This window comes from Pagrus pagrus, assembly GCF_965226575.1.
Source record: "Pagrus pagrus genome assembly, chromosome: 4".
Taxonomy (NCBI): domain Eukaryota; kingdom Metazoa; phylum Chordata; class Actinopteri; order Spariformes; family Sparidae; genus Pagrus; species Pagrus pagrus.
In genome coordinates this window covers 16,301,577-16,327,805 of record NC_140188.1, presented here as the reverse complement: position 1 = coordinate 16,327,805, position 26,229 = coordinate 16,301,577, and the positions used below count along the sequence as shown (strand labels likewise).

The 26,229-nt window shown below is 40.8% G+C and overlaps 2 protein-coding genes across 5 annotated transcripts in view; one reads left to right on the top strand and one right to left on the bottom strand.

Annotated features, from left to right (window-relative positions):
• Nucleotides 1–17,660, bottom strand: part of cbl (Cbl proto-oncogene, E3 ubiquitin protein ligase) — a 40,186-nt gene extending 22,526 nt beyond the window's left edge. The window contains exons 1-2 of the mRNA XM_084350081.1: nucleotides 16,761–17,660; nucleotides 11,409–11,656 (exon numbers count right to left, since the gene is read on the bottom strand). Coding sequence (XP_084206207.1) covers nucleotides 11,409–11,656; nucleotides 16,761–16,907 — 395 coding nt within the window. The 5' untranslated portion in view covers nucleotides 16,908–17,660. The remainder of the gene's footprint in view (nucleotides 1–11,408; nucleotides 11,657–16,760) is intronic.
• Nucleotides 17,661–17,798: 138 nt separating this feature from the next.
• On the top strand, nucleotides 17,799–23,439 carry drc12 (dynein regulatory complex subunit 12 homolog). Of its 4 annotated transcripts, none has more exons than XM_084350083.1 (7): nucleotides 17,817–18,177; nucleotides 18,268–18,336; nucleotides 19,400–19,519; nucleotides 19,745–19,837; nucleotides 19,940–20,070; nucleotides 22,765–22,857; nucleotides 22,926–22,960. In XM_084350083.1, the coding sequence occupies exons 1-6, from the start codon at nucleotides 18,123–18,125 to the stop codon at nucleotides 22,825–22,827; spliced, it is 531 nt and encodes a 176-aa protein (XP_084206209.1). In that variant the 5' UTR covers nucleotides 17,817–18,122; the 3' UTR covers nucleotides 22,828–22,857; nucleotides 22,926–22,960. The 4 variants fall into 4 exon arrangements, with proteins under 4 accessions (XP_084206208.1, XP_084206209.1, XP_084206210.1 ...); XM_084350084.1 differs by having other exon boundaries at nucleotides 17,820–18,177; nucleotides 22,801–22,857; nucleotides 22,926–22,958; XM_084350082.1 differs by lacking the exon at nucleotides 22,765–22,857 and having other exon boundaries at nucleotides 17,799–18,177; nucleotides 22,926–23,439.
• The last annotated feature ends 2,790 nt before the right edge of the window (nucleotides 23,440–26,229 follow it).

Here is a 26,229-nt window from a genome sequence, read left to right as displayed (position 1 = left end):
ACCGTGATCTAAAGATGAGTTCAGAATAAAGGCAAAGGGAAATTGTGCAAAAAAAGGCAAACAGGCAGGACTTATTACTAGAAGTGGGGCAAAGTTGAGTTCAAATTTGCACTCCACCAGTTGTAAGAGTGCCTAAATGTACAGAGCAGAATGTATGAATAGCGGGGCCACCCTGATTAACAGAGAAAAACATAAATCTGTGAGCTCCTCTTTAGCTAGCTAGTCAGCCACTAACAACATAGAGTGGTGGCTATTTTCAGGGTTTACGCTATGTGGTAATTACAGATTTTTTTTCTCCAAGTCACGTATATTTAAAGCAACAGTATGTAGCTTTCTGAAGAAAGCTAGTTGATTGTTGAGTCTGTCAGTCATTAAATACTGGTGTTTTGGGTTGGTGATGCATGGCATTAGCAGTACCCGTGAACTGTTATTAAGCTCAATAAAAACAATAAACAACAATATTCGACCAGAAATTCTCCCAGCATCAACCCTGGCTGTGTTTGAACATAAAACAAAACTGCAATTAGGGCTGTAAATAACGATTATTTTCATTATCAATTATTACTGCGATTATATTCTCATTTACTCACTAAAAGCTACAAAATGTAGGAAAATGTTGATAAAAAGCATCAGAATTTCTCACAGCAAAAGCTTGTATGTTCAAATTTCTTGTTTTGTCTGACCAACACTCTAAAACTCGAAGATATTCGGTTCACAACGATGTAAAACAGAAAAAGCAGCAAATCATCACAATGGAAAAAGCAAGAACTAGTGATTGACAGGTTAAAAATTGAAAGTATTAATGAGTATAAAAACAGTTGCTGATTAATTTTCCGTCCATCAACTAATCGACTAATTGTTTCAGTTTAAACTACATTCACTTTTAGCTCATATGAATAATGAGCTGAATGAGGCAAAACAGCTCCATAAAGCAGCAATATTTGACATCGCCTTTTTCAAACTGAACTGTCTGCTTCAAATCAGTAAGAAGAGAGCGAACAAAAAGCAAAAATACAGAAATCTCTCATGAGAAATAATTGGGATGGTTCCAACTTTAACAGGAAATTGTGTGTTTGCCGAGTACGATAAGTTTTCAGGCTTTGAAAGCAAGAAACAACAAATGCAAACCACAGTGATAAACCTTTAGTTCGCTCCTGTGTTTGACACATGCAGGAGGAGCATTTTAAGTAAAAGACAGTCAGGTAGCATACCTGCACAAGCACAGGAAGTTTCATATGAAGTGGCAAATGCTTAGTCAAAAAAAATCCCCTTACACGTGACTGTGCACTTCTAGGCTTTTCTACACATAACGTACCCACACAGTGAGTGTACGCTGTAGCAGCCAACATCCACGTTGTATGTGTGACTCAGAGATGGAGAGAAAGAACGAATGTGAGTGAACGCTGGTCTGACTGGCATCAAGCTCACAGGGTGGCACAGCTGTCTCTGGCACGAGATTTGCACAGTGAATGAGACTTTGTTGTGTCTGCGTGATGGAGAGAGCTTTACCACAGGCTTGCTGAATATTGGCTGAAACTCAAAGATTCTGGTTCAAATCTGATCTTTAACATAGCAGGATGAGCTGATATTTGTTTTAGCATCTCTATACTGTGTGTGTGTGTGTGCGTGTGTGCGTGAATGTGTGTGTGTGTGTACACACACTAGGCATTTAGCCAGCGCTCCTACAACTGTTCCTGCTACTTAAGCTGTGGTGCCAACCAGGACAATGCAGAGTCAGTGGGCTACAGATGTGAGAATGGTTGGCTAACCTACTCTGGATTGTCATATGTCTAAAGTGTTTCCTTTCTCCACCTCTCACTCATTCTTAACCATGACGCAGAAACAAGCCAAACCTTATTTTTTGAACACTAGGTTTGTTGTCCACCATCCCCCTCATGCTATAGATTGACCTCTGACCTTGCAGCTGGCTGCTCCCTTCCTGTTTCCTGCTGGCTGTGATAAAGTAGCGCAGCTAGCCAGCACCGCACTGCGCTAATACACCGCAGCACAGCCAGCGAGGGTCAGCCTTACAAGAATGAGAGCCTGTCTGGATTGGCAAGAGTCACAAGTAGCTGTAATATCATCATGCAGCTGCATTATCTTTTCTGCACAAAGCAAAAAAGGAAATGCACATCAAACACAAACTGAGCCCTACGGCTATGTTACCAAAAGCTATTTCAATGGTGGATCAGGACTAAGTATTTTAAGTCACTGAATTGATTGCAATAAATTACATTACAGGAAACATGGACACCAGTGTAGTCATCTGTCATAGCACCCCACACCAAGTTGATCCTTATGATGTCCTCCAAAATACATGGAAATTTTTCATCACATTTTGTCAGGTGAGCAGAAAGTCTTTGGTTTTTGGACTGTTGGTCTGAATAAAATTTGAATACACCACTTTCGGCTCTGGGAAATTGCGGTTTGTGTGTTTCTCCTTTGCCTGATATGACTTGAGTGTGTTTTGGATGAAGTTGTCGCTGAAGAAATGAATTGTGATTTGTTCATGAACATTAGAGCAAAGGCACTGATTTCCAATTAAAGACAAAGTCTAATGCTCTTAAAAGGATTGTCTTTCAAGTTTCTATCTCCAGAGGCTAAAAAATAAGTTTTAGTGAACAATCAGACTCCATCTGGATGGAAAAAGGCATATGATGGACACACATTACGAAGATAAATCAGAAACTACCAGTATTTCACTCCAAAGCAGATTAATTCCCAACGCACTCTAGCTCAAGAACTGTCCCATCACTACATTCTCAAGAAAAGAGAAGAATTCAGTAAAATCCCTACTTGGTGATCCCATCCTCCTGGCTCCCAGGATCATGCCCTTTTCAGTGTCTGTCAGATCACATTTAGGCACATTCTTAATCCGTTAACTAGGAAGCTAATAGGAAGAAATGTAGTTGCAATTGGATGCATCTGTTTATATCTTTACAAATATGTAAAGGGAGAGGGGAGCACACGCTTTGTAGGGCCAGCGTTATTACCATTGTGCACACTGACTTTAATAATGTGGTGAATACTTGCACAAAATATCTACGAAGGCATTAAAAATAAATGTAGTTGTTGGATGAGGAAACACAGTGGATTAAGTGTTTGAAAGTCTGGGTTTCCATTTTGCTCTAGTCATCACTTTATAAATTTAACTCTCCGGAACTGGCTTCACTCCAGATCTCCATCAGGAAACAGCCATGACAGCGCACAACACACACGCGCGCGCACAGACACACACCACTGCACTTAAGCAATGATCCAAACACACTTAACTGCTTCCTTACACAAGCTACTGAATAATAAAATCCTACAAAAAAACAGCTGTGTTCCTGTGCAAAATCCAGATAAACTTCTATAATTTTATTGTAATTTAATCTCCCTTTCACAGCTGTTATCACTGTGGTCAATTAGCCAGGCTTAAACTCAGATTATTGTGAGGGAGAAAATAAAGATTGTAAAAAAGCACTGTTTAGCTTAATCCTCTCTACACAGCTAAATAGCCATATCTTAGTGCATATCTGAGCTCATTTATCTCTATGTGCATAAACAGCAAGTGCTTGGTGTTCCCTGCAGGGCAGAGAAGCTAGTGGGCTGCGTCATGCTAATCACCATAATCTAATAGTGTGAGGACAACGTGAGTCGGCTACTCACTGATACCGCAGTGACATAAATAACCATGATGCTCTGCTATTTGTGTGTGTGTGTGTGTGTGTGTGTGTAGAGCCCCAAGCTACAAGTGTAGGCAAATGTAATTGAAGCTGAAACACCCGCACCCTCAAGAGTGTGAACTGTGTTTTCCATTCGCAGGGCTGATAGCCGTTTGGCTGCTAGGCTAACCACTAAAAGCCTCCTTTACTCTACTCCCAAGTCCATCACAACCAACTAAGACTCCCTGCTGCGGCAGCACAGAGAGAGAGACAACGCTTTCTTTTTCTTAATCCATCTCAGTTTGTACAGAGATGTGAGCCACAAAAAGCAGCACATTCAGTTTGATTCATATCTAAGAGTACATACAGAGAACATCAGTAGTGTGAAACAGCTCTGTGGCTTTAGCCTGGGTGATGAAAGATAGCAATGTGTGCCGGCTATAGATACTTCATTAATAACAATAAGCAGGTTGCAAAATTAACTTTTTGTCCACCAGCCAAAAGGCTAGTGAATGTTTGAATTTGACCACTAAATCTATGAGCCATTTGCAGAATGGCCATGCCATTTGGAGAAACTTTGTAAAATGTTAAAAAATGACAAATTGTTAATTATTTGGAACTTCGTGTTCATTTGGCTGTCTGTATGCATCTGCTATGTACTTGTTCATCTGCATATGAGTATGGGAAGAAAGATCTGATCACAAGTACTCACTCGAGATGCATGTGAATGCCAGGTGTGAACTGACAGACTTGGAGCTGTTCGCCAGTAATCAGATCACAGGGTCTGAACAGCCTCATTGTCAGTCACAACCTACATCGGATACATCTGAGCAAACAGCCCACAGCCAGTTTACAATGGTAAGGTACTCAGCAACAATACCGTATGACCCTATTACAAAACAGCCAAACGGTACAAGGACATAGCAAGGATGTGCTACCACTTAGCATGTTTGAAAAGTCTGATTTCAGAGAGTTGGAAAGCTTTTAACATTTACATTTCAACATTGTCTGCCTTGACACACCTAGTGGTTATATTAAGCCTTTTCTCTCCTGGTCTTTATTCAAAATGAGTCATTAAAAATTATAGAAGAAATTTGCCATGGATGTCGATATAAAGTTTTGTAAAAACATTGGTTTTTGCACATAGTTATAACAGTGTTTATTCAACCTGTGCGTAACAAAGACAAAGATTTCTGGGTTATTTTTTGGTAAAGCTCAATTTGAGATGAAAGGGTTCAATTCTTACTCATTTCCTTACAGGTAAAGTGCAACAGATAAGTGACTTACTAACAAAGACTTATTGAGCAAAACTGAGTGTTTCACTTCCGTGGGAAACAATGCATTAACTATAACACCTCCAACATTTATTTAGACGGTGTGATAGCAGACACTCAGTCATATGAGTTCTGGTAAAACCAAATCATCGACCAGCGGGGAAATGCATGCAGCAGACCACTCTCTGGGCACAATCTTATCTCTTTCAGTTCATTGTAGTGTTTTTCTAACTGAACTATACTGTGAGATTAAACTGTCAAAATTTATCAAGTTTAAACTTATCTTCTTAATCTAAAAATTCTTAATCATATATATATATATATATATATATATATATATATATATATATATATACTGTATGTAAAAAACATCACACAACCATGACCGCAGTTCTGTTTTTTAAATTCGAGTGGGAGTAACTAAATCATTAAACTAAGCTTAGCCCAGCAGCTACTGATAAAAGAAGAATGACTGATATTCATGCAAACTTGCTCCCGCAATCAATTTGATCCCACAACATTGTAATGCACCGTTGCATTTCCTCATGGCTCCATCCAATACTGCAAACACATACGGCAGTTGTACAGCTGCAATGATAAGATGGGTTTTCAGATAGTCAAAGTCAAGAGCAGAGCAGAGACAAACCTTTGTTTCACATGGATGTCAAGTACGTTTACAGAAAATAGGAAGTCATATTTTAGGACGGGGCTCTCTGAGTGAACCAAAATAGGAATGGGTGCAAATGACATTTGCAAATACCAGAGGTACTGTACCATACAATGACATGTTTTTCTCTGCCTACAAAGGCTTGACTGCATCAATCATTGATGGCACAGATGCACTTTACTGTAAACAGTAGCAGAATAAATTTCATGCTCTGATCCTTTCGTCAAGGATTGATAGCGTTAGCAAAATGTGACCCGAGCAACAACAAAAAATAAACTTTTACGGAGAATTATACCCAAAACACAAGTAGAGACAGACAGGTGCTGTGACAAGTAGCAACAGCAGCCAGTATCTGTGTAGTGGCATTAGACACAACAGCACCAAGCACCTGTCCCGACCCACAGAGAGAAAGGCCTCATGCAAAGTGGGGACCTTTCACCAAGTTTCTGACAGAGACATAACACAGCTCTTTGGCAATTTCTAAAACAGGAATAAAATTAAAAAGTGCATGTGATATTTAGAAACTTAAAAATTATGATGAATGTTTGCTCCAATGTTAATTTTAGCAGTTAGCATTTTTGTAGTGCAACCAAATCTCTTAACAACTTTACAAGTATGCACATTTTACACAGTGGCAACTATGGAAACATTTATAAAACAACTGAACATTGTCACAATGAGTCAAGAGAAAAGGAGCCAAATCACTGTTGAATGAGAGGCACCTGCCGCTAAAGCTTGAATGGCAGTAGCTGCAGGGAAGGCTGAATGAGTAGAAGGTAGAGGAAGTCGTTCCAACCGACTATTGTAAAAATATCATGTCTGGATGCATTTTTCTATTGTGCAAAGGATTGCAGTAATACACTGTCAGTAAAGGAAGGTAATGATGAAGGAGGCAAGCTAAGAAAGAGGGCTAGCAGTGAAGTGTAGGGCTAAACGATGTGAGAATTAAACTGTTAGGGATGCAAATAATGATACTCGTCGTTATTGATTAATTTGAAGATTGTTAAGTCTTTTAAATGTCCGAAAAAAAGTAAAAATTTCCATTTTAATTTCTTGCTTTGTCTGACCAACATCCGTAAGACGATACAACGATATGAAATAAAGACAAGAAGAAATAGAAAAATGACTAAACATTTAATTAGTGTTTGGATCGATAGCTATTTTTCTGACAACCAACCAAGTGATTAATCGACTAATTGTTTAAATTCTTTTACATGTGTTTGACATCATGATCGATATCAAATGTTGAGGAACTAACAATTCTAGCTTGGGATTTTTAAAATCAGACCTACTTGTTAATGAAGTTGTCTTTTGTCAAGAGTGCTTAACACAAAGCCAACAGCCATAATGCCTTTCACCAGCAATAGATCAGGTAGGCCCTATTATATCCACAGATAAGATACGAGTCCAGTTAGGCTGTAAGAGATATACACCCATACTACAAATAGTATGAACAACATATACCATTTTTTGCAGTGTCCCACAGTGCAGTTGCATCACCCTGCAGCCTATAAGCCCACCACTTCCTGTGACCAGCTGGACCTATCGACGGTGGTCAGGATGCAATGACAGTTTAGCCCAGGAAGGCGATCAAACAGACTCTCACACAGAGGTCAAAACAGTATCCGGTTAGACCCACAGAGGAGGGGGGGGGGTCTGAGGACACATTGATCAGCCCTTCTAGTGTAGCACTCTTCTCAGGGACTATGTTCAACATATAAGTTTCCTATCTGACCATAAACAGATGAATATACTGGCTATAGACAAAGCAGCTCTGTTAAAAACAAGAAGAAAAACTCATTTCTCACAGAACAATTTACCAAACCTAATTAGCAAACCTTTTCTTTAGACCAAAGTCCTCACTAGATGCTTCAGGCAGTCTGCCAGCTTTTTGTTTTTGTCTTGTGCAAATTTTAATAGCTAAAATTACATGTCGATGGAAATTAGTCTACTGAATATTAATCTACAACCATTTTGATAAATTGAAGCAAAAAAAGTCAAATATCTACCGATTTCTGCTCCTCAACTATGAGGTTTTTGAGTTTTTCTTCATACATCTACGAGGAAGTCACCCTGGACTCTCGACAGGCGGTTGATAGTAATCGAGAAAAATAATTAGAAGATGATTTAAACTGTTAGCTGCAGCCCTACAAATGTCATATCCTGAGAAAATGTTCATTATTAATCTGCAAATTATCCTCTCGACTAATTGTTATGTCTGTGTCTGTGAAAACATCATAATTTCCCAGAGTCCAAGGTGAGGTCTTCAAATTGTTTTGTCCAACCGACAAATGTTCAGTTTACAATGATATGAAACAGAGAAACTCAGAAAACACATTTAGGTTTGAGAAACTGGAGCCAGCAAAGACTGAAATTAACAATCATCAAAATAGTTGGTGGTTAATGGTTAGACAAATTCATGTCATCAACTCACTGTTTCATTTCTAGTTTTTCACTCACAAAAATGAACCATTTTACAATGCAATCTGGTTGGTATTATAGCACTCTCTTCTTATAGTCACTATCTTTTCAGACTAGGCAAAGGAAAAACATTTTCACACTTTATCCACTCAAACAAACTGTCAAATGAAACCAAAGAAATACTGTGCGGGTTTTTGTCAACTCTGTCTGAAGCCAGAAAATTTCTCAGCTGTGCTGTGTAAAGCCAGAAGAGGAAGTAAGCGAGGCAAACAAGGAGGAAGTGCTGATTGTGTTCTGTTGATTTTGACTGAATATGGGCTGTCAGTGTTAATAATTAAGTCTCACTCACAGCAGAGTCCCTTTCATCCTCACTCTCTTCTACTGTGACCAACATCAAACTCTTTTCTCTCTACCATAATTACATAAGACATAAATACACGGCACCTCTTACTCACACAACTCAGCTTCTTGTTAAGTCAAGATCAAATTTAGCAGACTGTTCCTCGACAAAAAAACAAACCCCAGGCTTTTACTGCACCACTTCCACTTTAAGCTAAACAATCTGCGTAGGATATATATGACTGGGGGGCTGGATAAGTAGAGGGTCTGAATCTCTGGGGTAGACATTGTGGAGAAGTCTGTACGGCATCACAAAATAGCATGTCCACCCACGCTGCATTCAGGGCTCTCATGAAACGCTCGGATCCTTCATTCTGCCCTGAAAAAAAAGCTATTAAGCAGTAGCGGAGTCCCGTTCATCGTCATTTAAGTCAACAGCTATCAAGTGCTGATGCTGATTGAAACCACAGAGATGGAAATAATAAGTGCCAGAGTTCTCATATTTTCTAATTAAGGCTGAACTGAAGAACACGGCGAAAGCAGTCGTCTATTATCAAACTATCCTTTCTGCGCTCAGGCAGTGAGATTATCTTTATCCTCACAGTCGACTTTTCAATCTGAGCCATGTGCTGAGCTCAGCTGCAGCCTAACCACATACTAGTCTCTCTAACAGCTCAACGTCATTGGTCGATTCTATAGCATTCTTAAGTGGGCTGATACTCATTGGTTAGTGTCACCGCCACTGCCTTCTGCACTCAAACAATAGAAGTCTTTGTGTGTCATGCCTGGCTACTGTGTGTGTGTTTCCCCTGCTTTAACCAGGAATTTCTTTCTGCGCAGCTACTTGGTGCAACAAAGTGATGATGTAAATGAATTTCACATAGAAAAAAAATGACCTGGTATTGGCATGACACGGTAAACCCAGGGGTGGTTGAGACAGAAGCTTCCTCTTCTTTCTGGTTGCCTTAGTGAGGATTTTTCCTGTCTGCAAGATTACCGTCATAGTAAGAGAGAAAGAAGAATCTCACTGAGGAACTGTGCAACAAGATGAGGATGTATCGCTTCGGACTGGCTCGATATAACGATTACCTAATATTCTCAGAACAAGAAGCAGCAGGTTAACGTGTTAACGTGTGAAGAGACCAGCTTTGAACCAAATATTTCTGATTCAAGCCTGTGAGTTAGTCGGCATCTCGGAGTTATTTAGTAAAAGCAACGTGTTTGTAGCATTTTAGAGCAAAAAATGGTAACGTCATGTTTAAATTCATGAAAACTATGAAAGATAAGGCGCATGAAATGATTTAAAGGAATCACTGTCATAATCTACTTATAAACTCCTCTCTTCAGGGTCACTATTTCCCTCACTGTTCAGGTCAAACCTGAAAAACTCTTGCTTGCTTTATTTTTGTCTTGAGAAGAGCTGCAAATAACCATTATATTCATTATCGATTAACCCGTCAAATATTTATTGCGGCTAATCAAATAATCATTCAGTCTCTAGAACGACAAAGAAAAGCAGCAAATCTTTACATTTAAGACGCTGGGACCAGCAAACCTCTGACATTTTTGTTAAATAATAACAAACATTAATTTATCCATCAAGGATGTGCGCCGTCCCTTTCAAAGACCACATGGCCGCTCAAACAACACACTCTCAAGGTACTGAGAGTTGGATACTTGACCTCTTGTTCAGTATGATTTGAAACTGAAAGAAAACTGCATTTTTCTGCAGCTAAATCAATGCAGCAGGCTCATAGTTCTGCAGCAGCACAGAAAACATCGATAGCAAGAACAAGCCAGTGATACATAGAGCTGTCTAAACTGCTTTTGATCAGGTTTGTTGGGGTGGTTTTGAACACCCTCTTTAGATTAAAAAACAAGTATACTTGGCAGACATATGGACCCAATTTCAGGTCTTATTTGACTTGTAACGCGTCCTCTGAGGCGATGTTTTCTATCCAACCTTTTCCGCATCCACATGGTGCCATTGTCTGACAGACCAACGACAGCCAGACATATAACAACACATGGACAACATAAAGGCTTTTGAAAAATCTTTTATAAGTCATCTTTTTCCACTGCCAGCAAGAGAAGAACCCTTCCTAGGGGCAGATCTGAAGAAAACCCTTACTGGGGTAATATTTGATACTGGCTTAGATCTTGGATTAAAGGGAAACCTGGCAAAGACTTTCCTACCATTGCACCATTTACTGTCCATGAAGCCTATTACAACTAGGTTTGACAGCATTTGCCCAAAGCATGCATGAACCAAAAGACATCTGATACAAAGATCAGCTCCGTCAGCAGCTCGTTTGCACCTCAGAGCCTGCTCATTAACACGACGATAACTTTGTGCTTATGAGCAGATCAATTTTGTCTTTAGGTCTTCAGTGGATCTTGTGTCTTCAAAAAAAACCTCCTTTTTGCATTTGGCATTTTTCAAAACAAGAGCAACAAGAGGAATATCCCATTAATATCACTTCTACAACTCCCTCTACACATAAAAACAGGACAGCTGCTGATATCTGATAAAAACTGTACACTTGTGCATCTGTTTTCAGAGGAACAGAGGGAGATTACCGAACGTAAGAGAAAAGAATAGATAAGAGACGGAGGCACTGTATGATTTCAAAAAAGAAAGCACTGCAGTGAGACAGCTACGTGAAGACAAAATGTTCAAGAAGATAGTAGAGATAGAGAAGCACAAAAACAAAGTGACAGGCAGGCAGGCAGCTGTAGATTAAGCGCCATTCTGACCACAGATGCTCACATGCTCAAACCACAACACCTCTCTGCTCTTGTTTTGATATATCTTGAGCTACAACCAACCCTGGGGGTTGGGTATGGGAGCAATTGTTCGCTCTGTGCTTGAACAGTCGCAATTATTCAGAAGGAATGAATGAATCTGAGGTTGTGATACAGCAGTTATCACGTGGACTTCACACCTCAAACGTACCCTGTTTCAGACAGGTTTATTAAAGAAAATCAACACAGTGGCTCAGGAACGGAGCCATTTTCACATGATTTACCTCTAGAATCAGATTTCTCCCCTTAACTTACCTGGGTTGCGAGTTCTCCTCGTACATACGTTCCTTGCCCTCCTTGAACAAGCTGATGGTCTGCTTGGTCTTCTTGGTTAGGTTCTCCATGAAGACCCGGAAGTACTCATTGTCCCCCAGAGTCTCCATTTTGCCCTCGTAGCGAGACAAGATGGTGCGCAGGTGCTGGTAGGTGTCTGGCAGCAGGTCCAGGATGTAAGGGGGGCTGTTCTTCAGAGCCAATTTGGGGTTTTGGCACAGGCGCACCACCTGCAGACAGGGAGGATGTGAGGGGGAAGATAAGATACAGTTAAAGAGAAGAAGTGGGTGCAAGACAGAAGGTAGATGAGAAAGGCAAGGCAGAAAGAGGTTAAAGGAGAGTGAGCGAGAAAGAAAATCTGCCACTACGCATTTTCATTCTGTGCATCAGTGAGACATTATTTATAACATATAGACAGAGTCTTGCATAATATAGCTCGATTCTGTATTAGAGCACTTATCTTTAGTGCAGAAAATTGTCAGTGAGCCCAGACTGAACACATACAGAATGGAAAATGCCAACAAAGTCTAAGACTATGAGAAAGGCCCTAAAAAGCCCTGACAGAGTCAATCTTGGGGCTTACGAGTATGGCACGTCTACACATTATATAATAAGATACAGACTGATTTAAGCCTTTAGGTTATTTCACCACTTTCACACAACTTTGATCCACACAAAAAAAGACAAAGGTTGAACAGGACGAAGGCAAACCTCCATTCATATCGTTGTATCACCCATCAGTTTCTGTCTCATTGTGAACTTCATTATCTCCATTTCTTATTAATTTGCCCCACAGAGGCATTTTTGTACACATGCACAGCTTATAACATCCTTATGTGACTGCCATTGTCAATAATCATGGGTCACCGCTGTCTCCACTTCTTCAGTATGTTTAGAGAAGCTGCTGATGTTTACACTTCCTCATTTCAATCTGCACATCCTTGAACACTTCTGCCTTATACGTTCAAATTCTCTTGATTTAACATTTTAGCATCATTGCCTTGCAAATTTGAACAGCTGATGCACTGACTGTGGTACTTTGACTGCAGTGAAACGTTACGACACAAACCTTTACCAAAAGAAAGAACCCAGATTTCAAGTTGAACGACAAGAGAGGGCGAGTTTTGTAATGGGTGAACAGGGAGATAACCTATTAAATGGCTTTATCAAAGATGGAAATTTAGGGAATCAACTACATGCTCACCAGACTGTGTGAATGCAGGCAACGTCCTCAGTAATGTTCAACCTTTCCTCACCCATCTCACTGTACTGCTGCTCTGTGTCTGAGTCACCTCGTTGACCATTACAAAGACACTGGCGGACAGCCTAGAACACTCTGTATAGACATGGTTGCTGCTGTCATATTTACCACTGCATTCAGGCTCTAACTGACTTGTGTGATCAGAGAGGCATAAAAACTACACTTGCATTCAAAAAAATTCAGGTTCTCATGTCCTGATTTGAACCTGTGCTGATGTAGAGGCTGTGCTGTCGGCTTCAATGGTGACCGAACAATTGCACGTCAACAACAGGACATGGCTCGTTCTTTTTGTAGACCGGGCCAAATTATTGTCTACTAATCATGAGTAAGTGTTAGAAAGAAATACGGCAGGAATAGCATTACAAGAATGTCGGTTTGGGTTTCCTTGCTGCTTCTTTTTGGAAGCCATCAGGTTGTCGTGATGGGAAAATGAGACCTCAAAAGACTTATAATCAATCAGTTTATAATTGAAGCAGGTCTGGAACCACAAAGACTCATCAATTCTCATCAATAGTAAAACAACAACAATCACATACTGACCATCAAAAAGGTTTGAATGTACACATATCTACATTTTGATCTACTAAATACAGATACTACAACTTTAAAAAAGTCAAGCTTCATTTATACTGACATTTACTTTTCCAGTTCCTCTAAATTTGTCGTCAACCAGCAACTGATTAGTAGTAAATTATTATCACAAGTATATATCATAATCCCTTCCCTTCCATATGTAACTTCAAAAAGGGACCTCTCATGTATCCACGGCCCAAATGAGCCGTGCTTCATTTCCTGAGAGTGTCGCATATTAGGAATATTTGATCTCACTTTGTAAATGGGCCACTTCATCGTCACTGTATCAAATGCCTCTCAAAAAGAATGAGGTCACACTTGACCAGTGGGATATTTTAAGCGGTACTGATTCCACAGCAACATGCAAAATGTTTTTAGCATGTGGGCCATCATTGGTGTCTGAACATTAAAAGGTCAGCTTCCTGCTGATACCGAGTGTAAGTGGACCACAGGTGAAATATTTAGGTGCTGCGACATCTTGTCCATATTTTTTACTTTTAACTTGTCATTTAAAAGTTAAGACTGCTTTGTGTTTTAATCAAAGACCACCAGGGTACATAAAGCATTGTTGGGTTGGATACTACAAGATTTCACAATGTTACCAGGAAATCAAACTAATATAGAAGTCTTTATTAAGATTATTCATGTTACACTCAGCATTAAACTGAGCAGATGATACTGACAATGCCCCAATAATTTCATGTATTCAAATCAAACAGAGGTGCAACTGAAGGAGAGAAAAAGAGATATTAAACACCTAGGAACAACTTCCACTGTAGCACACTAGAAGGGTAGTACTTCTACATATTTGTATCCTCTGTGTATTTTGGATAATTTGCTCGTGGTAATACCTGGGCGTAAGCCAATTCTTTATCTGTGCTGGGCTGCTGAACTGACAGTTAACATGCCTTCGGTATCATTACCAAAACCGTGCTCCTATTCCCTTAAACCTTCTCCAGGCTGCCAAACGAAGGTCTCTGCACACTGGATATGTTTGAGACCAGACATTGTAAGTCTGTTGTCAATGTTACACCACTAACGTTATCATTCACCATGCTAACACTTGTACACATAACTCAGCCAAATACACATGCATGCATGCATGCACATGTACAAGGCCACAACAACCCAGTGCTCTCATACGTCAATGTCAATCAAGGCTACTGGCCTGAAGTAAAATGTCGACTGCCTCCGAGCTAAACTGCATTCCACTCATCTTTGTCTCTCTTGTCTCGGTCTCGGTCTACACCTGACATGTTCAAGTCATTTAAACTTTAACCAGACGGAAGGAAAGTTGGCTGTGGTTTATTTTTGTTCAACTTTAGCTGTAAAACAGGTCAATTTTGCTCTCCCCGTTAACACACAGCTCAGCGATCATTCCTGGAAAACATATTTTGTCCTCAGTATATCAAATTCAAGCAAAAGGACTAATTGTCAATTCCCTCGCAGTTTGCAAATCAACAATATGGATGATGTTATGCAAGTGAGTCTGATGACAAACTATGGTGTGCAACTGAATTATCTATTTATCTTCCAGAAACTCTGTAACTGCATTAGACAGCCGAGTTGCGTTTGGTGTCTACGCTCGAAACAGCCTCACTCAATCGATTAAAGCCGGACAGACACAGCAGTCATCACTGTCTTCCTACACTTGTTTAAGCATATTAAAAAGGTATCAATGAAAATCAGTGTTACATAAAAGGGCAGAAAATTAATCTTGTCCACCAGATGCTGGAACCGGTATGGCACATCATTAAACTGTAACTTTCATTGTTTTAACTACAAAACAAAATAAAATACATCGAGGTGTGTTGATTTCAATACACCTCACCCTCAGTGTCGAGGTGAATAAGCAAACTGAGCATTGCCAATGATTCCAAGTGTGACTGGTGGTTTCCACAGAAAACGTTTTGATTAATGAATAGCTAACAGCGCTGCAAACCCTAACGACTGAACTTTTAATCCTTTTAAAAGTTTAAATGTGATGCACGTAGCTCAGCTGAGAACACACCTTTGCGCAGGGCATCCCAAACTCAAGGATTCAATGATAAAAGGTTTGTTACGCTCAACACTTTAAGAACGGCTAATGTAGGCAACTCTGAGGAGGGAGATTAGCATCATGCTTCTGATAAAAATTTAACTTAGTCCACTGCGGGGGGTGTTTTCAGAGACACGGTGTTGGTCTACAGTATATGTTGGGCTGTGGTTTCCCTTTAGGCAGCGCTGAACAATGTTTCCGCAGCTATTTTAAACAATCTGGTGGAGTAAAAATACTTTTGGTCTTACAGCCATATCAAAAGGTAAGATGCTCTTTTGTTTTTCACCTCACTGGTGCTGTCCCCTCAACTGTTTCACTGGGCCAGATGAATATGGTAAATTATTATCCTACTGTAAGCTGAAAAAGCTAACCTGACTGTGCAGGTGGTTTGAGCGGTTTCAGGTCAGCTGTCCCGTCATCGTGTATTGTACGGACAAAAACTGTGTTGAACATTTACTGAGAAGGAAAAGGAGACGGACTTTGCAGCGTTACTTTTGTTTTCTTTGTTTATTTGTGTTAGATACAGTGCCTCCTCAAATGTGGAGAAAAATCCGGCCAGACAATCTACCACAGATTGCTAATGGAGCTAAACAAACTGGAATGTGGTTTCTTAATAATAGCTTTGTAAAAAAGGACTTGGTCTCTAAACATCAGGGCTCTGAACTAAGGCCTCAAAGAGGAAGAGGAGACACAAAAGAGTGTCTTGTCTTCCTATTCACTCTAATATTGCTGTGTGAATCTCACAGGAAACTGGGGGTCAAACTGTTACAGACTTTTCCGAGAAGTGAAGCTGTGAAATGAGTCTCCCCTGTGAAAGAGCATAATTGGCCTAGTTAAATACATAATTCTGGTCTTTTTTTCTGAATGCTTTGTTACAGTTTCCGGGGGCTGACAGACAGTTGACTGCAGATATTTGAGCAACAATGTACAGGAGAGACTCTCACTGTGCTAGCAGCCCGTTTACTTTTAGCACAATGCCATACATTCGCTAAATTAAACTCCTGAGTGGTATCTTTTATCGCTCCATCTACCCTCTTTGTTAATGCTAATGTTTACAACACACCACTGTAGTTAAACGTGGCCAAACAAGCTAGATGCTCCTACTAGTTAGCAGAGAGAGGCACAGTACTAACAAACAGATGTGTTAAAGGAAACACTGCTCTGTTCGTGGGCTAACATTAATGTTAAAAGTCCGTCTTTTAAACTGGTGTGAGCCAGCCTGCCACATATGGTACGAGACAATACCGTTTAGGTAAGCAAATTAGCTATCGTTGGCTAACCACGGCTCTCCCCCCAGCTGACTAGCTAACTTAGCGTATAGCGACGCCAGACCTGCAGCAGCCGAAGATTAGCTAGCTTATCGCTAGTTAGCTGCGGTTAGCTAGCAGCTGCCCTAGGCATCCAAGGCGCTCCTTGTTACGTTAACGGCTCGTTAGCGTTGATCATTAGCTAGCTTACGAACCTTGTCCATCAGTTTCCAGCATTTCTCCACCGTCTTTTTGTCCACGGCCCCGGGCTGGTGATGGGAGTGGAGGTGGTGATGGTGTGGCTGGAAGGCATCCTTCATCATTCCGATGAGCCCCCCGCCTTTCTTCAGGTTCCCTGCCATGTTCGGGCTCGGCTAGGGTCGGCCAGAGCGGCAGACAGGCGAGGCAGGGCAGGGGTCAGGGGGACCGAACCGCCGCCTGGAGTAAGCTGGTCCGGGCGATGGTGATCCGGCACCCCCCGGCGAGGACAGCGCCCGAGTGGCGAATCCGAGCCAGGGTCCGACAGGGGGTAGAGGGAGGGAGGGATGACTATCGGATAAAGGCTCCCATCCGTAAAACTAACATCAGTTTGTCCGATAAATGTCCAGATTACGACTAAAACAAGCCCCTCGGTCACTCACACTCCGTGCAAGCCGCTGTGTGCTGCAGCTAGCTGCGCTGCTCTCTTGTCTCTCTCTGCAGGGACCCACGCAGGCTAATTAGCAGAGCACCAGACCTGTCTCTGCTCGCCCTCAGCTGGAGGACAATGGCACCGTTTCTCTGCCCAGAAGCCTTGTGGACTGGAGTGTGTCCTCTCCTCTTTAACAAACCCCCGATGTCGTTCCCCTTTTCTCAGTCAGCAGCGGCAGCAGCGGCGGCAGCTCTTTCTCGCCTGTGCTGTGTCTTGACGGGAAGTTCAGTGGCTGTGTGACAGAGTCAGCCCTCCTCTGCGGGGCTGCGAGGCTGACGACACAGCGCACTCGCCGATGACTGGGGAGAGGAAGTAGCGCTTCAAAACTGCGAAAGCCTCACGTACACACGCACGAGGACAGGGGTGAATAAATAAATGTGGGAATAAAACATTGCCCAGTATTTTTCTGTTTCCCCCCGTGACGTGTATGTGCGGCCCTTTCCTTTCCTTTCCTGTACGTCCCCTTCCGTTCACCCCCTCCTCCTCCTCCTCAAAAAACCAAACTCCACGCCTTCCCCGTGCGCGTTCACGAGTCATGAATGTAGTCGTGCGCGCGCCCCTCTCTCTCTGTACAGCATTCATAAAACGTTCAAGGGATGCTGAATGCAGCGCTGGCCTCGGTCACCCCTGACAACAAAGGACGCTTTGACATGTCCCACTAAAAAAAAGTAAGGATCCAATTACACGGCCTGTGTGCGAGAGCTTAAAAAGGCAAGGTTGCCCCGCAGTGAGGCTGTGATTGGCTGTCCTTAAAGTCAATCAGCTATCAATCAAGCCGGACAGTTCAGTGCCATGGCAACTCACTCAGCAACAAAGGGCTCATCTCCTGTGTGTAGTGAGTGTGTGCCCAGTGAGTGTGAAGTCCTCCAGCCTAAAGACACCAAACATGCCTCCAAAGAGAAATAAAACAAGAAAGACCACAAAGAAGAATGCAGAGAAAAGTAACTTTTACTTATGAGATTCATTTTTTTTGTGTGTGTGCTCCTCTGATGTTATATTTGTCTTATTTGTGTGTTATTGTCTCCTTGCAGGCGAAAATGAATTGGAAGCAAAGTATAGGCGCAGTGTTCTGGATATAGCCGTCCTACAGGATCGCATAGGTGAGTGTAATGTGGGCTATGTTTAGACACAACTATCAATGTATTAGTCACATACCATTTCATTGTATGTGGTGGATATTGCACCCAGGGGCAAACCGATAAATAACACTCTATATAAAGGTTTAAATCCACACTCTATTATCATACACTGTGCTCTGCTACAGTAATATCTGATCTGCCATGTTCTGGGGTCATTATTAATTAACTTTAACTGATTATTTTTTATAATTAATGGATGGATCAGTAAGTCTATTAAATGTCAATGTATAAAACAAAGGGGAAAAAAATGGTTGTGATTTTATTATAACACTAGCATGCTCAGGTTGCTATCAACATGCCCTCACAACAATCTTACCAACAAAAATGTATATATGTGAGTACATTTTCTCAGTTTAGTCTTCAGCAGTAGTCTAACATGTACTACTGGTAATATTTCCCCCATGAAAATGTAGTGGATTACAGGTAGAACATAGATACAATTGTACACTTTTAGTTGACTTTACTTTAAAATAAGTCAGGAAACGGATTACCTAAGAATAACCACTTTACTTGTACTATTTTATCTACTTGTAATCCACTACATTTTACAGATAATATATAGTATCTTTTGCTATAGTTACTAGTTACTTTGCAGGTTAAGGCTTTATATGCAAACATACAGTATGACTATATGATCGACTACAACAATAAAAAGCTTCTTACACATACCTTGAGACAGTGGTAATAATACAGTAATGGAGTCTGGTCAAAGCAACCATGTTTCTGCATCATTAGTCCTTGACTTAATCTTGTATACTTTTATTTGGGTGATATTTTGAGTGCTTTGAATGTTTTTTTACATGGTTGTGGATTCACTTTCACTGGAAGTGAGACTAGCACCAGCTGTGCCACCTACAGCAGTAATTACAGCCTACATGTTAAAGTGTAATTGGATACTTGAGCATGTTTTACTCATCAGGCTTTAGCTTGCTTAAATGAAAAAATGTTAACAGAACTGTTACATTAGTACTTTTACAAAGGGTTATTGCATGCACCCATGCATGTGTTTGTGTGTTCACCACAGCCTTACAGTGTGAGTCCGTCGTAAAGGTCCAGTCTGATAGAGTTGACCTGAGGAGACGCGTGAGAGACATGGAGCAGAAGCTGCAGCACACGAGACAAGACCACAGGGACGTCAACTCTGGTACGGTGCAGACGGGGCATGAATCAACAATTAGTCTCTCTGTTAATAACCTGAGATAAATGGTGGAGCCCTCTGGGAGTGAGGACAAGGGGCGTGTTTGCCAAGGTTAGGGTAATTTTTGAGGAACAAAAAGTCTAATTAGCTGGGTGCCTAAGCTGATTGCTGCATTAACCTTACAAACTGAATCAGCAATGAAGCCTAAGTCTGACACAAATGTCATTCTAGACCTCAGTCGCCAGTACAAAACCATGCAGACAGAGCTGACCAGCAAGGTGAAGAGGCTGGAGACGGAGGCCAGCCAGCTGAAGGAGGAGCTTGGTATGAATACATATAATTTTCTAAACTTAAATGAATAAATACAGAGGCAGTTAGCTCCCAGAGTGAAAATGATGGCCTGCCAGTAAGCATTTATCTGTCTAGGCCTGTGTCAGGAGGAACTGAGGAGAGAGAAAAGAGAGCGTGAGCAGGTGGAACGGGAGAAGGACGCCACCATATCTGACCTCCAACACAAGCTGGACAACATGGAGACAGACTGCGAGAAGGTCCTGCACGTGAGTCGCAACACATGAAACCAAATTAAAGCTAATACAAACTGATTTAAAGGCATAATGCGTAACATTTCTGCATTAAAATATCTAAATGGAACTGACCTTTGTTGTATATTTTGTTGAGCTGTGTACTTATATTATCCAGAATGTTTCCAACAATATTGTAACCCAGAGGAATCTATAAGTTTACTCAAGGTAATGATCATTTAGTCACTACCTCGTCCCTTAACATTTCTACCTGATTCCTGCAGACAGATTTTTAATTAATGGTGGTTGTTTAACAATGAAGAGTGCAACTCCCATGATCCAATGCTACTGATGAAGCAGCCACTAACAGGCCTCTTTAGGCTTGACCAGACATCTTTGAGGCCCCATGCACTGTAAACCAATTAGCCAATTAGGATGGACTTCTTGTACCCGTTAAACGTCAGCATTGGCTCCACTTCTCTTCCACTTTTCTACGCTGACTTCATGTGGTTTGGTATTTCCTCCTGTATGTGCTCCGAGATCAGCCTTGCGTGTACGTGATCTCTGGTTTTCTCAGCAGAAATGATGAGCAGGGAGTGGCACTTCTCTATGATGGTCAGGTCAGGTCTAAAAGAGAAGTGCACTGAGCCACTGGAAGAGGCAGCGCACTGTATAAGGGTTCAGTCACACATGCGCAAATTTAGGCATATGACCATCGCCTGCTGAAGCGAAACTCCCATTAAAGTTCATCAAGGTTGAACTCCACTCAAAGCGAGAGATGCAAATTTGCTCACATGCTTCTGTAATTTCATGCATGTTTGACTCTATCCCAACAGGCCGGCTCGTGACTTGAGCACCCTCGATTGCAGTACACTGAGAAGATGAGTTGGTCCAAAATGGCAGACCAGTCTGAGACCAGTTACATGATGGAAAAGGTCCAGCATGTAGGATTTAGGGGCAGAAATGGAATATAATACTTGTGTTTTCATTTGTGTATAATTACCTGAAACTAGGAACTGTTAAGAATGAGCCTTTTATATTTACAGCGGGTTATCTTCCATGTTGCACCGCCATGTTGTGGCTCTAGAGAGGGCCTTTTTTGTGTTTTTAGCGGCCGCTGTAGAGGAGGGTAAGACAAGGGTTGTTCATTTGGTTGCAATCCCTCATTGCTAGATGCCACAAAGTCCTACACACTGGACCTGTAAACGCCACTGTGTAGCCCCTTTTTCTACCATATAAACTCTGGTTCTTGATCTGGTTGCATTCAAGTTTCTTGGAAGCTTGGTGCCACCTAGGGATATGATAATAAGTGGAACCATTGTCGTGCAATCAACGGAGGGCAATGCACAAAGCAAAATGGACTGCAGAATAGGGCATGCCCACTTCAAGAGAGCCATCTTTTCAGGTTGTGAACCAATTTATTCTTGCCGGAAATGCTCCAAATATAAGATGCACGAACTGGAATGAACTGGTGAACTGGTTCCATGTTGGTGATTGAGGGGCATGTGTAATTTCGTTTTATAACCGTAACAACTCAAATTATTGTAATGGCAAGACTTTTTGCTGCTGAGATAATGTGCCAGTTCTGTCAGTGTCTTTTTTTTAAATACCAATTTACATGCAGGGGCTTTAAAGGCACAACAGGGGGTCATCAGGTTTTTGCTCTTAAGCTCCTTTAGAAGACAAAGCCTGTGTTAAACACAAAGATTACTATGTATTGCAACTGATGCAGCGCTGTAATCAGCTTTCCTACTTCTGCTCCGCTTCTCACATGAAAGAGAATCTTTTTTTTTTTACACAAGATGAGTCTTAGTGAACATTCATTGTACTCAGCACCGTAACAGATAGCACTACAAAAGATTCAGCCTCCACCCGACTGTCAGAAGCAGGTATTTAAAAGTTGAAACATGGTGACCATTAAAAGTTATTACTTTTCTTCTTTTTTTTGTTACTTTTTTATTACTTTGATTTATAAGGACTTTTGCTTTTACAGGGCTACAGAACATCAATCTGCAGGTCAACATGGATGCACACCGCTACCACTGTTATATTTACAGTGAGATGTGAGACGTTATCTAACCAGCACAGCTGAGAAATGAGAAGTCATACAGCTCTGTTATTGGATTTAAAGGGTCTGCGTGAGAGATTAAGTGGCATCTAGTGGTGTGTTTCCAAGTTGCAACCAACTGAACACTCCTTGTCTCACTGTCCTCAAGGTGGCCTTTAAAAACATAAAAAAGGCCCTCTCTGGTGCAAATGTTCGGTTTGTCTGTTCTGGGCCACTGCAGAGACATTGCGGTGCAACATGATGCACTCTGCGGATGTGAACCTGCTGGTATAAAAGGCTCATTCTAAGGTGTTGGAAACACAAGAATGAAAACATAATTATGACTCTTATACAAGCATTTCTGCCCTAAATCCTACACACTGGAGCTTTAAGAATCATATGTCCTTGGTCATACTGGACCTTGTTGTAGAGCTGTTTCATGTTTACAATATCCACAATAATGATAAACAATGTAATGCTAATATATAGGTGCAGTATTTTGCTTTGAAGGTTGTAAAATAGCATAGTTTTTAATGGGGTCAGTGTCTTATTGGATGAGCACAGACCGGTTCACAGATCTTCAAAGATAAGTGGTCAAGCCTGGAGCCCTGTCAGAGGGCTTAGCCTGTGATTACAGAGCTAAGACTTTAATATGTAATTATCATTATTTTCCTCTTTCCCAGTATGACAAAGAATCTAATCATGCCTCTTCTCATCAGCTTGATCTTGAACCTCATCACAGTTAAAGGTGGTTAAGGGGAAGAGAGCGATATCAGGTTAGACAACTGGGTGATTTAAAGGGGGGAAAAAAAATCCTGCTTGCATCTCATTTTCACTTCCGCAGGAGACTCTAGACAGCCTGACTGTCCAGCTGTCTTTGGCTCGACGGGGCTGGGAGGACAAGAGCACAACCCTTCACCAGAATTACAAGGAAGTGCTCTCTGAATTCGGCCTGAATGCCCTGGACATCTAAAAGAGGGGATCCTTACAAAGCAGCTGCTCTTCTCAGTGAGACACATTTGTTTAAGGTTGCATCTACAACTCCCTTCTATTGGATCAGACTATCGCATGATTCAGTATGACTAACATGTGGATGGATGTTATTATTAGATAATATTTTACCATTAGAGTACGAAGTTATACTGTACGTACATGCATGTGTTCAGCAGCACCATGCAGTGTCTGTAATGTTGTGTAATGCCCACTAGATGTAGCAAATGACTGCTCATGGTCAGGGAGGGGATGTCTGAATATATAGTGTGTATTCTGTATTTTACATGTGAAAATACATGGTATACTTTGTTATTTTTGTGACAAGATATTTCCCAAGTCAAATAAAAGTATATGAGGAAAACACTTACATGGTATGAAATGGTAATATTGCATTAAAAACCATGACAGAAAAATGTTGCATTAAATGTGACACTTTTCATTAATTTCTTTATTAACTTTTCATTTCTTATAATTAAATTAGAAGGGAAATTTTCATTTAATTAAAATACTAAAAGCCACTTTTTTAAGCAAAATAGTCTCTTGGGTGTGGCTGAGAGTACATAAAGTCTGTAATGATCTTACAACTGGTATGCGTGTACGCAAAAATGGAAATGTAGATGCAATTTTCAGGCTGTGCTTTATGCTGCGTCAGTGGACCAGAGGCCAAATATGGTTACAGGCAAGAAAGCGTGAGATGAAACTGGCCACATGAACCACAGAGAAGGAAGAGACTTCACTGCTGAGCTGTAATACTTCTAGACTGCAGTGTTTTCATTCAGCCCACGACTCTGACTAGACAGAAATCATGAGAAATGAAAGTCTAAAAAGTAAACAAAAAGAAATGTTCAATATGAGGTAGACTAACAATAGAGAATAACAGGAAAACGGCAAAATAACAGTTAATGACGCAGGAAATATGATTTAGCTGCCCGGCATCGATAAAACCCGAAGTCCCCCTGCGGGGAGCCAGATAAACAGATTTTACTTCCAAGGCTGTCATTTGTGTGCCTTTTTCATGGCCCAGTGCAATTTTTTTAGCCTCTCATCTGTAGGGTAATGAATCATTTACTCGGGGATTAAGATAATTCTGTGCTCTAACGACCAATTAACACAGGAACTCAAGAGGCCTTTATCTGAAAACCAATATTTTCTCCTCAAACCACAAGGAGCTGCTGCCTTCAGAGAGTATGTGTTTCTGTTTGTTTTGGTTTTAATGGGGTCGACTGCCATCATCCCAGGGCTCAAAATGAGATGAGCACAGTGCACCCGTTAGTGGGGAAAAACTAATGTTTTATTGGCCTTATGCCTTATCGTAATACTCACCTTACGGAAATGTAGTTGTACAATGCTCTATAGCAGCCAGTGTATACTGCTTATATAGCAATGTCAGAACACTCCGTGAGAAGTAAAAGTACAGAAGTATTATCAGCCAAATATATTTTATATTTCTTCTAAAAGTGGCAGGAAAATGGCCCCTGCAAGTGATATATTATCATGTAATACACTATTAGACTGTTAATATGGATGCTTCAGTGTCTATGTAGCATCGTACTGTTGCAGCTGGTTGAGGTGAAGCTACTTTTAACTGCTAATATACAGTATGTGCAGGTATTGTAGTTCTGTGGTTTCTAATTTAGGGGTCTGCAAGAGAGGAAAGACAGGAAAAACTTATATTGGAATATTTCTGGTCACAGAAAGTTTCATGTAGGATCTATTTTCTTTACATATCACTGCACAGAGGAAAGCGTGCATCTACCTAAGGACCAGAGGCTAAGTAAGCTAACCAAGCTATTTAACGTCACAGCTCAGCTGAGGAGGATGCCATTAATGTTTATATACTGTCCAGTAAAGGGCATGAGCCTCTCGTCCACGAGTAAAAACAATCTAGATGAATAAATAGTGCTACAGGTAAGAGGAAAATATTGCATTTCTGATTTTAAACTAGACAAGCGTATCCCTTTTAATCAATTAAATCTCATATAAGATATTGAGTCATGTGAATGTATATGTTTTAAATCCATTTTAATCACTTCACAAGGGTAGGTGTTTTTTAATTAAAATGATGTCACCTCCATTGCTTTATATAAATTGCTAAATTCGCTTTTATTGTTTCAAATGTACCATAATATTTATATTTATTGTTTTTAATATGTGTTGTTACCAGGGCAGGTCATTGCAAAAGAGAGCTGTTTACATAAAGGTTTAACATTTTTAGGTGAATTGTCCCTTTAAGCTTTTACTCTACAATTTATACGCTTGTCATATGTGTTTATGCAAAATATGAGTCTGAAAGTGACTAATAATTACAGTTTTCAAATATATTTAATGGAGTTAAAATCACAAGGTTTCTCTCTGACAGTCGAAGTATAAAGTAGCATGAAATGGTTCTTGACACAAATGAGTAAATGTACTAATTTCTATATACCCAGAGCGTATATATGCCTTTCTTCTACAGGTTTACCATAATTGCACAACTGGCAGGCAGTAAAATAAATAAAACATTATTTTGTTCAAGGTGCACATGATTAATGAAGTGTATCTAATTTGAACCTTGCTAATGTTTGGCTGCTGTCATTGATGCATCCGCTCAAAGATAAATGACGCTCTCTGAAAAAGTGCAGTCATTATGGAAAGTGACTGATGTGTACCCTCAATCTAAGGTCAACAACAGCTTTTACCGACATTCAAGACAACTGAGTTTTGTTACTGGTTTATCTTCATCTGAAGAACATGTGGGTCTGTTACGCATTACCCAGTGACTGATTTATATTTCCAAAATAAAAGCATCATTTTTTCTGATAAACGTGCTGGCCGCTGCGCTTCCACTGGAATTTGACTCAGCTGTCTGTTGCTCAACTTACTGGTAATGATGCAACGAGACAGCCCACAGCTGATGAATCAAGATGCCCACACTGTGATTTCCCATGGAAGCATGAGACAGAGCTCACAAATGCAGCCACACATGCACACACAGTCAGTTTAAGCCCACCCACCCGCCCACGCGCACACTCAACTAGCTAATCAATGTTTCCCCATCTGTGGGCCATCGATCAAGGCAGGAATGAATAGTGAGGGAACGAAACACAAAGTAAATGAAGCTCCATTTTATTTCTCTGAAAGACAAACAATGCCAAGATGTTTTGGTCAATATGTTC